The sequence below is a fragment of the Bacillus rossius genome, chromosome 7 (assembly GCF_032445375.1).
Source record: "Bacillus rossius redtenbacheri isolate Brsri chromosome 7, Brsri_v3, whole genome shotgun sequence".
Classification (NCBI taxonomy): Eukaryota; Metazoa; Arthropoda; class Insecta; order Phasmatodea; family Bacillidae; genus Bacillus; species Bacillus rossius.
In genome coordinates, this window is record NC_086335.1 from 24,250,805 (window position 1) to 24,265,612 (window position 14,808).

General features: G+C 36.7%; 1 protein-coding gene across 2 annotated transcripts in view; it reads right to left on the reverse strand.

Moving 5' to 3' along the window:
* Nucleotides 1–14,808, reverse strand: part of LOC134534425 (aquaporin-like) — a 35,589-nt gene that overhangs the window by 16,300 nt on the left and 4,481 nt on the right. For both annotated transcript variants that reach the window (XM_063372890.1, XM_063372889.1), the window contains exon 2: nucleotides 1,765–1,949. In XM_063372890.1, the coding sequence (XP_063228960.1) occupies nucleotides 1,765–1,949 (185 nt within the window). The remainder of the gene's footprint in view (nucleotides 1–1,764; nucleotides 1,950–14,808) is intronic.

The window sequence follows — 14,808 nt, forward strand, 5'->3', positions numbered from 1 at the left end:
CTATTTAGCAGGTTGCCCCGAGGGCTTAACATAGAACAAAAGTCAAGTGGGCAATCTAAAGGAGCATGGAGAGTCCTCACACACATTTACATAACATAAATGTTGTGCCTTGTGGTAATGTTGATAATAATAGGGGCCGTGGATCAAGTGCTGAGGTTGATATGCTTACGATGGTCCAGTGAAGGCAGTGATGGGCACCTCGGGCACGAACATGTCCAGCCCCGGTGCTGGCTGAGAGGCAACTGCACAAGCCCCTGATGGTCGCATCCCAAAAGGGGTTCTTTTTCGCGCGAAACATGGGATAACTGTTAAGCCATACATAGCCATGCTTAAAAGAGAGTCGCACAACATTATAAACTTAGTCACGCAAAATTTCGAGGAATCGCACAATTTCTTTTATTACAATGTCCTGTATTTACGTAGAGTTTTTTCAATTGTCGAACCCTGGTCGATTGTTTTGCGGGCGATAATCAATCCAAAAGTGGTGGCATCAAATTACTGCACTGCACTTTACTGCATGCTGCAATACGAGAATGCAATCCTTTCCTGTACACCGTTATACACGAACACACATGCCTTAATGAGGTAGCAATGAGACATAACTGCCTCTGGAAACAATAAAAAAATATTTTTAATGCACATATATATCATTCTTAAAATTCATTGATTATTTTCTTTCTTGCTTGATATCGACTACAGTGTTATAAAATATATTTTTTACACTGTAATATTTTTAATTTTCCATTATGTTAGGAAATTATATGAAATAATTTTTCGATGTATGGAATACCTTCCAACCAGTTCATATACAATGCTATACATATAGGTCAAGTGTCTTCGGACCACGAGGCCAGCTCATGTACGAAGTCAGGCGTATAGACCAGATGTCTCCGAAACACAAGGCCTTCTTCGTACATAACATATTTCAAGCAGTCAAAACAAAGTCTCCGAAATTTCAGACCTAAATATCGATAAAATAAATTACAAGCAATCATACCAATGGGACATGAATTACGCTTATTAAAGGAACAAGAATCCCTGAAAAATGTGTTATCAGGACCAAGAGGTTTTGAACCAGTAACTATTCAGAGCTACTACAGATTTGACTACACACATGTGACAAAACGATACCCACTCAGCAAACAAAAAGAACACACAATACACACAATGGACACACAGTACAATCAAATTTGACTTATAATAGGCACACAGTACATTCAGTGGAATCACAGTGCACACTCAGGACACACCATGACACACAGTACACACATTGTATACACAATGAACACACAGGACATACAATGGACACACGGTACACACACTGGACATGCAATGAACACACAATACACTAAATGAACACACAATACACAAAATGAACACACAATACACAAAATGAACACACAGTACACGCACAGGATACACAATTGTCACAGAGTACACACAATAGACATGCAGTATACACACTAGACATGCATGAACACACTTTACACACACAGGATATGCCATGGACACACAGTACACATTGAGAATATGCAATGAACATGCAGCACACACAGAACACAATGAACACACATTAAACAAACTGGAAATGCAGTAGACACACAGTACACGATGGAAACGCAATGGACACATAATAAACACACCGAAACCACAACGAACATGCAATGCACATTATTTAAAATCGAGGAGTTGTGGGTATTTTTTAATTTGTGTAGGTACACGTTCAACCTTCATACGAAAAAAATCCTAAGTATTTTACGATACCTGAATAATTATTGCGACAGACATTCCAGTTGCGATTGCCTTCTCCAAGTGGCTTGGCTGTGGCATGATAATCATAATAGCACTAGCCATGCAGCTGAGAAATACCAGAAGTCCCGTGCCGATGAACTCTGCTAGTAGTATGGTGACTGCCTTGTTTCTGCTGCTGCTGCTGCAGATGGAGTTCTCTAGAACACACACACTCACACTAACAGCTACTGGCCGAATTTAAATCCAAATAGTTGTATTTAAAAATTAACCCCCTCAGTATTTTTTTCTGATGTAATATTTTTTGTAGATGTAGTATGATTGTTCCTATTTATATTAGGTTAGAACTGGCAACACTTGGACTTTCATATTTGTTTGGAACACCAACAATTATAAAGCAGCATTTAAATAAATGTGGAAATTTCAAATTTAAAGTACACACATCTTAATTAAATACTTGTCCTAATGCTAACTGCAATTTTTCAATAATGGCAGAAAACAAGATTGTTTGTTAAAATACTTTGCAATGTCACAACTTGGAGAAGCTTGGCGTGCAGCCACTGAGCGGCACTGAAGACAACGAAGGAGTGTGGCGTAAAGGCAGCCGTTTTAAAGTCGGGGCTACACCTATTAATATTTTCGCCGAACAGTTAAAGTAAACTTTAGAAATTAAAGATTATTTCCAGATTATTATTTAAATCACGCAGCGTTAGTGCTCAAGTTATATAACCAGAAAATGCGGATGTTGTACTAGGTACTAAACCAACCAGTTGATTTCATCAATTTTTATTTGTGTAATGGGATTAAGCAGTTGTACTTAGAAATGAGGATTCACAAGCACTGGCTTGGTTGCCTGTGTAATATGCACAGGCAGTGACTTGCGCTGTGGCACTACTTCCTTTACACAAATAATCAGGAAACTATAAAATCAGAATACTTATACAAAAACTAATCGGTATGCTGTTATGTGTTGTGCACTAAAGAAGGAGAAAAAATGTTCAGAGTTAATTCATAAAATTATTAATAATAAACCAATCGAGTTACACCGAGAACAAAACTTGCGAAGAGACTAATACATGGCAATCTAAGCGTTAATTTCCTTGGCGAGATGTGTTGTCTCCTCATTAGCTTTTCTCAAAGCGATAATTTAAGTGACAGACACATAGCCGATGGTATATTAGCTAAGAATCCTGGAAAAAATTGGGGGGGGGGGGGAGGGGGGGTTGCAGCTTGGGTTGTCAATGAAATAATGAGAGTAAAGTGTGAAATCTGTGCCAGTTTCACATCTAAATCAACAAAGAAAAACCACATGAAAAAGGTGGACTACTGATCTTCATCTTCCTAGCATTGGCCGCGCCAGGCAATTTAATTGGTGGAGCTGCGGGCATAGCCAAGACTGTGAATACTTCTAAAGACATGAGATTCGCCGTTGGATGTTTAGGAGATTGAATGGGTATCACTGTTCTAGGGGGCACAGACCTAGCAGAGTCTCTAACACCTCGGCGTAATGTCAGCCGTATAGAAGCATGACTCGTATCCCCCTTAGATCAATCACCACTAACCCCTGAACTTGGCCCGCTCTCAGCATCGGGCAGGCTATAGTTGTTGCTGCAATGGGCTCTTGTGGCGTCCCACGAGCCGGTCTGCAGTAACTGGTACTGACGTGGGTAGAATCAGATAAAAACACAAGAAGTATGGTACTGAGTTTTAATACACACCATGGCGTCACATGCCTCTCGTACTCAATTAAAACTGAAAGTAGGTACAACTACAAAAATGCCTAATGCCTAACGCCATGGCTAGTTTGTGTGAAGTCCAGAGCCACACCATGGTTGGAGATTAAGTTCTCGTTGATTTCTGAACTCCGGCTGGCGTAATACTAGATATTTGATTAAATAGTCGAGCCCCCGAGGTAAGTTCTGAGAAAGGCGAAAGTGATTATAAAAAATTTAACCGATGGGATGAATAGTTCAGTTAAAATATCAGATGAAGTCCTCAGAGGGCTGGACGCGTCGTACCTCGCGTGGCGATGAGAAGCGACTGGGGGGAGATATGTCCACCGAGGTGCTGAACAGTGCACCTGATACCAGGTTGAAAAACCCCTTAGGTCTTAAAAATTCGTGACTTTAACGTATTTATATATAAACAGAACACTACTCTTACAATTATAACATAGTTTTTTCCAGCCTCAAAAACGCGGACCACCGCGCATGCGCCAACCCTGGGAGGGGAGGCTAGAAGCAAAGCACATCACAACAGCGGGGATAGGAAAAGGAAGGCGGGAGAGGCCGTTGACGCCCCGGCGCGCTGTTTGAATGTAGCTGCAGTAGTTACATAATTATGTATTAAGATTACAGCTCCAAATTATTAAATGCCTTTGGCATTTTCGGGTCCGTTGCTGTAGAGTTGTAACTTAAATACAATGACCATATAATTTTTTTTTAGGGATCCTGAAACACATGTACACTTGGGGAATAAAAGAAAAAAATTATGATATTATTTACTATTTATTAAGAGAAAGAAGTACTGGTTCTACTGCGCTCTCTTGCAATAGTTTGTGATATTTTATGGTGCTCTATTCAAACATGTCACACGCACGTTGCTGGCGGGAGTTTTGAATGTTGTCGGGGTGATGGAGTGTGTTGACGGGAATTTCAAGGGCCTGAAGCGGGGAAAGGCACATCTGGCTTGAGGAATGACGTCGCTCAGGTTGACATCAATTACTAAGTAAAAATGCTCAACAAAATGGTAAAATGAAGGCCCTTGCAAAAAAAAAGTTCAGGTTTATTTCTGTGTCCTTATCCCGCATCTGGGGGAGGAGCCAGCTGGAGTAGAAGGAAGAGGGGTAGAAAAAGAATGGGAAGTTGTAAAACTTACCCCTTACTTTCCCTCTTACCATCACTAATTTAAAGTTAGCGATAAAAAATATACATACCTTACTTTAGGAATACCTATATATGCGAGATTTATTTACTAGGAAACCATGGTGGAATTAATCTGTTATTCTGAATCTAGATTTGAACAATGAGTCTGGAACTCACTGAACAGCATATGTCAAAGCTGGATGTAATTTAAGATATTACGGGGGCGCGGAAAAGTACTATACTGGAAAAGTACCATACTGGTATGGTCCTTTTCCGTATGGCACAATTCCGCCTCTCTTCTTCGAAAAAGGCGGAAAAGTTCCATACTGGAAAAGTACCGTACTTGAAAAAGGACGAGGCGGAATTGTGCCTTATTTTTTTACACACTCCATGGAATGACTGCAACGCCTCTGTTCTCAGAATAGTGTGGAGAAATCGCCTGTAGACAGCGCTGTCAACTCCAACAGTGTCTTCGGTTAACTCATATGACGCCAGATAGCAGCACGTGCTTTTTAAAGTATGGCACTTTTCCGGTATGGGACTTTTCCGTCTGTTTAGAAAAGGCGAGGCGGAATTGTGCCATACGGAAAACTACCATATTTTACTACAAGATTCAAAAACATGTGTGGCAGCTATAAATTATATATTTAAGTATGGTACTTTTCCAGTATGGTACTTTTCCGTCTGTTTCGAAGAGGCGAGGCGGAATTGTGCCATACGGAAAACTACCATATTTTACTACCAGATTCAATAACATTTGGGCCAGCGATAGATTGGCTATGATTTTTCATTATTTTTTTTAAGGTTTTAAAAATATATACAAATATTTAGTAGGTATAATCTATAATACAACATCACTACAGAATTAATACTAAAATTTAAATTTAATATATATTGCATAAACTAAGAGAAAATGAATGAAATATATATACCAGAATTGTTTATGTTTATTATACCGCTTCGGATATTATCTTATGACAATGAAAAATTCACTCAGGTGCAATTCATGTAAATAAATATCCACTTGTGTCAGATATTTTTATTTTATATTATTGTACTGAAAATTTGTGTAAAACTTCATGTTAGCTTTTATTATCCATGGACTAGAAATTCTGTGATTATTCATAACCGGTATGTTTCAATCTTTAAAATTTGAGTAACTTCTATGATTGACTAAAATATTGAAAAATTTAGCTGGGAATATTGAATTAGCATGTTAAAAAAAAGACTGACAGCAAAACACGTATTTTTTGACTTGGTCTGCAAAATCATTTAATATTTCCATATTATGTCAGATTTGTCTCGTAGAAATATATGTCAAGCTTCTAAAAATGTGCATGTCATCCGCGAAGACGTATTTTACCATAATTTATAATATTTGAGAAATAATACAACTGTATGTCCAGCAAGCTTCAGTTATGCTTTGTAGCATCCTCTTGCAATTGCACTGGTGAACGATACTATTAAAATTATTATTATTGTCATTAGGTTAGTTGACATTTTGTTCACATACATTAAAACTTAACCTGAGAAATAAATCAAACATTCATAACTCTTCTGCGGTAGTCAACTTAAAGTACAGTGGCATACTCTAGAAATTTAGAGATCTTGTGTGATACCAATCCAAACGTGTTAAAAGAAATGTAACTGTTAAAGAAATATATTCATGTCAAACTTACAGTGCTAAAACGACATATATTTAAATATATTACTACTTTTTTTTAAACAAAGAACATTTTTTCTACGAGGTGTACATTAACATTAAATGAGAACTTTTATACGTACGTGGTATACTGTCTTGAATGGAACAACTTTACTTAAAAAAAAAATTAACTCACATTAAGTTGTAACACCAGTTTATGATAATTATAAGGCAAGATGATACTTTTAGTTTAACATAATATGTTTAAGTTTTTATGAATATTTGTACATCTAACTTAAAAAGAGGAAATATTCTGGATATATATTACCTATCGGTTAAATTAAATTAAATAGTATTAAAAAAATAAAGGCCGGGCTTCAGCCAAACTCATTGTGGTGGTGGGATAGTAATTTAAATGTAATACATTTACTCATGCGATTTACATAATATTTGTGATAAAATTGTGAAACAAAAACTATATTATAGATTTTGAAGACCTTAATGGCGCTATGGTTTCAAAAGTTTAAATATTTCCTTAAATGATTTCCTTAAATATTTCCTTATATGATGAGATATAATTTTCAAAGTATCATAAATTTCAGGCTATTCATTTAATCACTTAAAGGGCCCGACTGCACTTTTGACTGAGTTGAATTCTTTAAAAAAGTCCGCGAGTATGATGCTCTATCTGAAAAACAAAGCGACAGCATCAATGGTGCCAACAAGGGGGAGGGCAGTACCCAGGGGCAGTTGCCCCCTCTACGAGTTTGACTGGAAAATAGTTTCACATATAATTTGAAGAAAATTACACATAGCATATTAACAACTGTATTGCTAATTAATGATTATGTGAAGAATACTTATAAACAGACAGATTTCCTTAAAAATTGTCTGAATAATTTTTAATTTCTATATTTAGAGTATAAAATTATGAAACAACTGACTTGCACCCCCCCCCCCTCCTGGGAATAAATCCTGTGGGAGCCCCTGGACAGCATCACTTTTTGTAATCGAAACATTGAGGAAGCGAGCTATCAGCACATGATGTTGGTGGGGGGAAGCAGGGGGGAGCGGATGACGCGCGGGTTGGCGGAGATAGGCTGCTGTTGCCAGCTCCTTCCAGGGTCACTCACACCCTCTCCCCGCCAACGCAACAGTGTGCTTGGGAGATGGAAATGAGCTTGTGCCAACCTCTGAGGATAGGTGCGAGGCAGACAGTTCTTCATTTACAGTCTTCAGTTCGTTACAGGATAGCATACTGGTCTAGTTTCTCTTGTTATTTTATGGGAATGTCAAAGCACAGCTAATACCTTGGAAGGAGTTAGTCAAAAATTTTTTACATCACCGACACAGTGAGCCAACAAGACGAGACGGTAGCAGCAAGCACAGTAAATTAAGACAAAAAAAAAAGGATTTTGGACAACACCATGACAAACAACCCAACGATGATACTAAAAGATAACATTGAAAAAACAACGACAACACAAAGACGCTAAGGTGAATCCAATGATGTAACACAACAGTATTCCTAACACAACGATAAATAGCACAGACGAATAAAGGGTTTATAAAAACAACAGTTGCGACGTTTCGGGCGAGAGATTGTAGATTGTTGTCGTCCTCAGGACAGATAGTTTCTTGTCACATACACTGTAATAGTGTATGCCCAAAACTTCACCTTCAATTAATTGTCATGTTATTTAAAAGTTTGCGTTTGTCATTGGCAGTTTGATTTTTTTAAATTACATTAGATATGAATAAATATTAATATTGAATTCTCTTAACAGGCCATTTCTTGTTGACCTTTGATTGTTTTGTTTTATGGATTGTTTTTGTTTCCACTTCTATTAAGAATAGATACAGGTATTAATGCAGAGAAGGATACTCATAAGAGGAATCGGCGTATTTTCATGTTTTCCGTAACAGTACATCTCAAGGACAGAGATTTGTCACATTTGTTCAGAACAATTTGTTTCTCAATTTGTATTGTGTTACCTACACAAATAAACACCACAGGCATTATAAAAACACGTAAATGATCCTAAGATAATCTAAAATTCCTTTATACGTATAGCACTACCTTTGTAGAAGATTTTCCGGAGGTAGGGGGTGGCTTGTTGCCCCCTCCTTCACAAATAATGGTTACTTTCATGGTGCAAGATAGGCACAAGAGATGTAAAGTAAAATTTTTGTGTAATTTTTTTATAACTAGTAGTTACATCGAAAATATTACACATTAAAATTACTTTGAAAACATCAAAAATAATACTACGAAAAGTGTTCATTCAACCAGCTCATTACAGTATTTCGAAATCAACCCCATTCTGCATATTCTGCAACACCATTCCCAATAACTGCATTCATGCAGTTAAAAGCTAAATACACGACAACTTTATCATTATATTCAATTGAAAACATGAATGGTTTTTAAGTATACATTAAATAAAACTGTAATAACGGTTTACAGGTTGGGCACACTGTCAATATTTTTTTATACATTGATCATTAAGGAAACTTTTTTCCAACACACAAGTACGCAGGAGGCACGCTGGTCGTGTGGTCAGAACACTTGCCTCCCACCAAGAAGACCGGGTTCCAAATCCCAGCGGGGTCGAACCCGCATTTTCACCAGTGGGAAAACGTTGCGGCCTTTGACGGGGCCTGTGGGATTTCTCGGGGTACTCCCGTTTCCCCTACAAAACAATCCCGTCTATGCTTCATACCCCATCCAATCCACCTCATGCACCGATATGTCTGTCCCTCAGGCGGGCAGCCGGCTCCTGTGAATGTGTGCCGCAAATTAGGATTTTTGGCACAATCCCTAATTTTGAATTTAAAAAAAAAATTCGGTAGTCATTTTTAGCGGCTCATATTTAAACACTCCCATTTAACCTTTGTCAGACCAGTCACCCCAATCTTTCCCTCTACTGGATCTGATTTTTGCCGATGCAATGCATGTCGTGCAGTGTACTCGTCTAGTCGTCTAACCCCGCTTCTAACGCACATTCACTGGCTGATATTCTCCTCCTCCTCTCCGTGTCAAAGTGCTTTCCCCATCAGACTACAAGATTAGGCAGTTCCTGAGAACCCTCCTTACTTGAGCGAGTTTCGGACACGAACACGAGTCGTCTTGCCCAAGCCCTCGGCACGTCCCCAGGCTCGGTAGAGCCTCTTTTCCGACTGAGGTTGCGAGTTTTCAACACCCCCCCCCCCCCCCCCTTCATAAAAGGCTTCACAGGGAAAATTGGCCAGAGCAATGACCTGGGCCAATAACCCCGACGACTCAAGGCTAAGACACAGCCTTCCTAACGTATGGCCGCGCTACACCACTGCCCCCTGGCGACTTCTGTTATAAGCTATGTCCGCTAGTCCTTTTGCCAGACGCCAGAGATCGGTACCTGTCCCTCGATTAGCCCCATGTTGTAGCAGACAACTTGAGTGAGTCGATATTTACTCGTTTCGGACACCTCTCAGTAGGTCGCGCGGACATCAGCCAGTGCTACCAACTTCGAGATATCGAAGTCAGAGTTTTGTTTATTTACCACTCGGAAAACTATGGACTGAATCATATCATCGGCGAGACGCCTTGCAAGACTTCTGTCCGGCCGTAACTAAAGATGTAGTCAGCTCGGCAAGGGATGCTGTCCCTACAAGTCTTTTTAATTAGTTCTTATTCCATCTACATTCATCGTAGAAGTAGTTATGCTTCAGTAGTTATATTTAACATATACATATTTTTTTTAATTATGGAAACGTCCGTGACTTCCGTGATTTTGCGATCTTTGGATCCTGGCGAGTTACGCTTCGAACACTAGAAGCCACCTCCCTGTCTGACAGGGTCCAAGGGTCCAAGAGCCAGATCCGGACATATCAGTTCCTCCTTCGAGTCCTCCAGCAATCAGGACGACTAGGGTGCCCTGAAGACATAAGATATCTGTTTCGGCCAGCGAGCACCAAACCTCCAGTGCTAAATTTTTTTTTAACTTCCCTAAAAACTTTTGTATCACTACGTAGACAAGATCAAAAACGAGAAATATTTATTTTGGGACTTTATAGCACTTATTGATCACTCTGGGATTGTTTTTTTCTAACGTTTTATTTCTTTATTTTTGTTTACCGATGCTAAATGAAACCTAATATTCCGTTTAGGGCCGACCCATAATTTCAGATATTTAACAAGCAATTTTTTTTTAATTATGTAATTTTAATGAGCTTTGATGTAAATTTAATAATTCGAAGATTTAATAATTTAATATAATTATAATATATATGTTAATCAATCAGAGGTTATCAATTTCATGTTATAAGCATTACCAGTCAAATAAACATATAGATACTTATATCTAGACGAAATCACACCTTGTTTCTTTTTTTTCCTTTTTGAAACTAAAAGAATCACCGTTACAGCAGTGTATGATAAAAGGTTAGCATTGATATGTAATTTAAACTTATTTTCCAACACTGCACAAACGTAACAAATGTCAGCCTCATCCACATAGACCCTGCCTCAGGCGAGGAAACTGTATGCATATTTACATTTCTTACATCAATACGTAAAAATAATCTTCTGTTATTTTTCACGGTACATGGCTGAAAACAGCCCCAACACGACCAAAACAGAACCACACCAGATTTCAGACCAAGAAAACTGACTGTGAATCCTGACAACCCATCAGATACATAAAGAAGGTTAAATAAAGTAGTAATATATATTTTGTTTTGTAAAATGATCCGCTGAGTTTCACTTTATCGTACTTTTTATTTAACTTAGTTAATTAACCAAAAACAAAACTTAATTGAACTGATACCTCAAGGATGACAATAGGTCGTGTCATTTTAAACATAATTTAAATCGTGCAATATTTAATTTATTTTTAATGGGTTGTCAGGGACTTATGATTTTCGGTCACGTGACTAAGATCAATACAATGGATTGCATTTCAACTAGTGACCTGGAGTTAACATTTGAAATAAAATCGCAAGCATTTGATTGCTGCTTAATTATATAGCTTCTTTGGATAACAGCCATAATTTAGGTACCCATGTCTTTCGAGTATTCGAACTATGTGATAAGCATTTCATTACTTAAGACCATACAACGATTCATAGTAGCATTTTTATATTGAAATTCACACATTTATTTGAAAGTAATTGTTATCGTTTAACAGTTAATCAATTTTAAAGCAATAACAATAAAGTTTAATTCGATGTAGCAAGAAAAAGATTATTACAATTATTGAACGAATTAACACCTTCTTTATTTGACATGTTTGAAGATGTATTTATAATACATAAACAAATATTATTCAATGTTTTAAACTACAACTGTCAATATGATACGTGCTGATATCAGGTTTATGTACGAGAAGGACACAGCTTTGCCATAAAAGAAACAAATTATCTCACTACTCATTCACCATCTCTCATCTCAAACAAATAACAGATATCTGTATGCTTTTTTTTTTGTAAAGACAATATCAACATTAATCTTTAAAAAGTATGTTCAAAAAATCTAAGAACTTAAATTTAAAAGCTGCAATAGCTGATTTCCATGTCTTGGAAATTTCTGGAATTTGTGCTGCCAGTACAAACTTATTGCTTACTGGCTGACGTAATATAGGTATTTAGTAAGTAACAACAAAATATTTCGGAGGAAAAAATCTAAAACAAACACCAAACGACCAATAAACTATACCTTTGTAGGTATGCTCACATCCACGATTATTGTTTCGAGTTTCAATATATAGAACTCTTTAAGACCGTTGGAGTTTTATTTGTATGTATCAATAAGCGTTACAAGAGTTCTGAAAGTATTTAAAATTCTTTCAGATAATTAATATTAACTACATTTATTTCATAAAGACTTTATTTAATAATATAAAATTAAGATTTACTCAGAATTTAACTCATGCCAATTTATGGTAGGCTATGCTATATTTTATTTATTTAGTACAAAGTTATCAGTTTACGGTGACCACATAAATAAGAACAATGATCCACAATACATTACCTAACTATTTTTTATAAAATACAATCATTATCAAATTTTGAGTATCAACATTAGCACTCTAAAACTTATAACAATTATTTAATTCTTATATTAAATATTATTATATTAAAATTATTTAACTTTTATAGCATCTTTCCTGAAGCATGTTTGCAAAAATATTTTGATTATGAAATACGTAAATTAAAATTGGTTTATAATTTTTCATTAAAATAAATAGCAGAATTTTGAAAAATAAGTGTAAATTATAGCCGATCCCTCGCGGGTTAATACAAGTTTTTGATGCACAATATTGTTGCCAAATACATAGGCCTATTCTAACAATCTGTCATCCCATATAGAAAAATTGGATATTGCGTTTTGTTAAGAAAGCATACAGTAATCGCTGCTTGAGTTGTAAGACTGGCCTAATAAATTGTTTGATTACAGTGAGTTATTTAAAATGGATTTTTTTTCGGGAGTAGTAATATTTTAAGAAGGTAGTATGTCTTAGGAGGTATTGTATTTAAGGAACACTGAAACATGGCTTTTGTTAACTTTAGTTATTATTGGCTTATTGTATTTTTAAAAAAGTTTATAATTGAAATCATTTGAAAATATTGTAAACTTAAATCTAATTTATCGCTGGCACTAAAGTGATTGAATCTGGTATTCAAATATGGTAGTTTTCCGTATGGCACAATTCCGCCTCGACTCTTCGAAACAGGCGGAAAAGTACCATACTGGAAAAGTGCCATACTTAAAAATCTAATTTATCTATGGCACGAATGTTATTGAATATGGTAGTAAAATATGGTAGTTTTCCGTATGGCACAATTCCGCCTTGCCTCGTCGAAACAGACGGAAAAGTACCATACTGGAAAAGTACCATACTGGAAAAGTGCCATACTTTAAAAAGGACACGTGCTGCTATCTGGCATCATTTGAGTTAACCGAAGACACTGTTGGAGTTGACAGCGCTGTCTACAGGCGATTTCTCCACACTATTCTGAGAACAGAGGCGTTGCAGTCATTCCATGGAGTGTGTAAAAAAATATGGCACAATTCCGCCTCGTCCTTTTTCAAGTATGGTACTTTTTCAGTATGGAACTTTTCCGCCTTTTTCGAAGAAGAGAGGCGGAATTGTGCCATACGGAAAAGTACCATACCAGTATGGTACTTTTCCAGTATGGTACTTTTCCATCGCCCCACTTTGAAGAGCGAAGAGATGCCTCGAGGGATCACTTTGACTGTAGGTTCTAATGAAATTCTGGACAGTGATATGTATATTTAATAAGCGTAACTTAAAATGTGACATTTTCATTTAAAGGTAATCAAAACTCTCTACAGTATTTTCTGCAAAGCAAAGCACAAATTTATTTCAGGGGTAACCACACCCTGGCTCCAATGCTAGGTTTTGAACCAAAACTTTATGAGGTGAACAAAATTCAGAACTCAAGTCAGCCTGTATACACATCGCCAGTAAATGTGATTCGAATTACAGTGAGTATCATTGGCCACAGTTTACTTAATGGGAAACCAAACAGCACAATACACTAGTTTTCTCCGAATGCTCCTCCAGGATTTAAGTTCAGTAATGTGCCTAAAACCCTCCTTTACTGTCTAGTCACCATGCAACAGATAACAAGAGTTGGTTATCAAAGTGGTTAATCAGAATGATAAATTAATTAACTTGAAAAACAAAATGATTACATTTGAATAAATGGTGTAAGATAATTTGCTTTACATAAAGGTTTAGGAATGAGTAAGCCTATAGTCAGTACAAAACTAACATCAAATGATTAATAACTATTTACATAAAGTTTCTTTAAAAATTGGGTTTTTAAAGTACTCGTAAATGGATTATAGTATTATTGATTTCGAGCAGTCACCACAGTTTGACATTGATGCTACAAAATGTAAAATGCATACATAAAAAACATATATTGCAGGGCCATACAAGCCAAGCACTGAGGTTTGCACAGAAGTACAAAATTCGTATGCGTAGAAACCCATATACAAGTTATTTCTGTACATATGTGGTGCTTTCGCGAAAGCCATTGATCAAAAACCGGATATTGATAACATTGTAAGCAATGGTTTTTTACATATCGTCTGTCATTTGTAAGAAGGGGCCATCTTACATTTTTGTTGAAAATGAGTTAACTGCAGAAATACATGTTTTCTTTCTTCCTTCATGGTCTGTAAGAAGGGGATAACTGTATCTCTAATAGTTTTTAAGATATGACAGGGGCTAACCATAAATAATTAAAATACAGTGATGCAATACAGTGTTCTCATTTTGTTTTTCTGCTCTCCTGAAAAGTTTATGTTTTGTAGTTAGCCCCTTCTTACAAATGACAGACGATATAATAAGTCGAATATCGTTTGAACTTAATGGGGCTACAGATGACGAGGATCACGAGGTTGGACTTATGACAACAGTGAAAAACCACGTGACATGTACACGTCATTAAAATCTATAAATAAAATATAAGGATGGTGTCCCGATGGCGATTTCAGTTTGTCTCTTACAGAGCATGGAGAGTTCAAAATTTGCGTTGCTT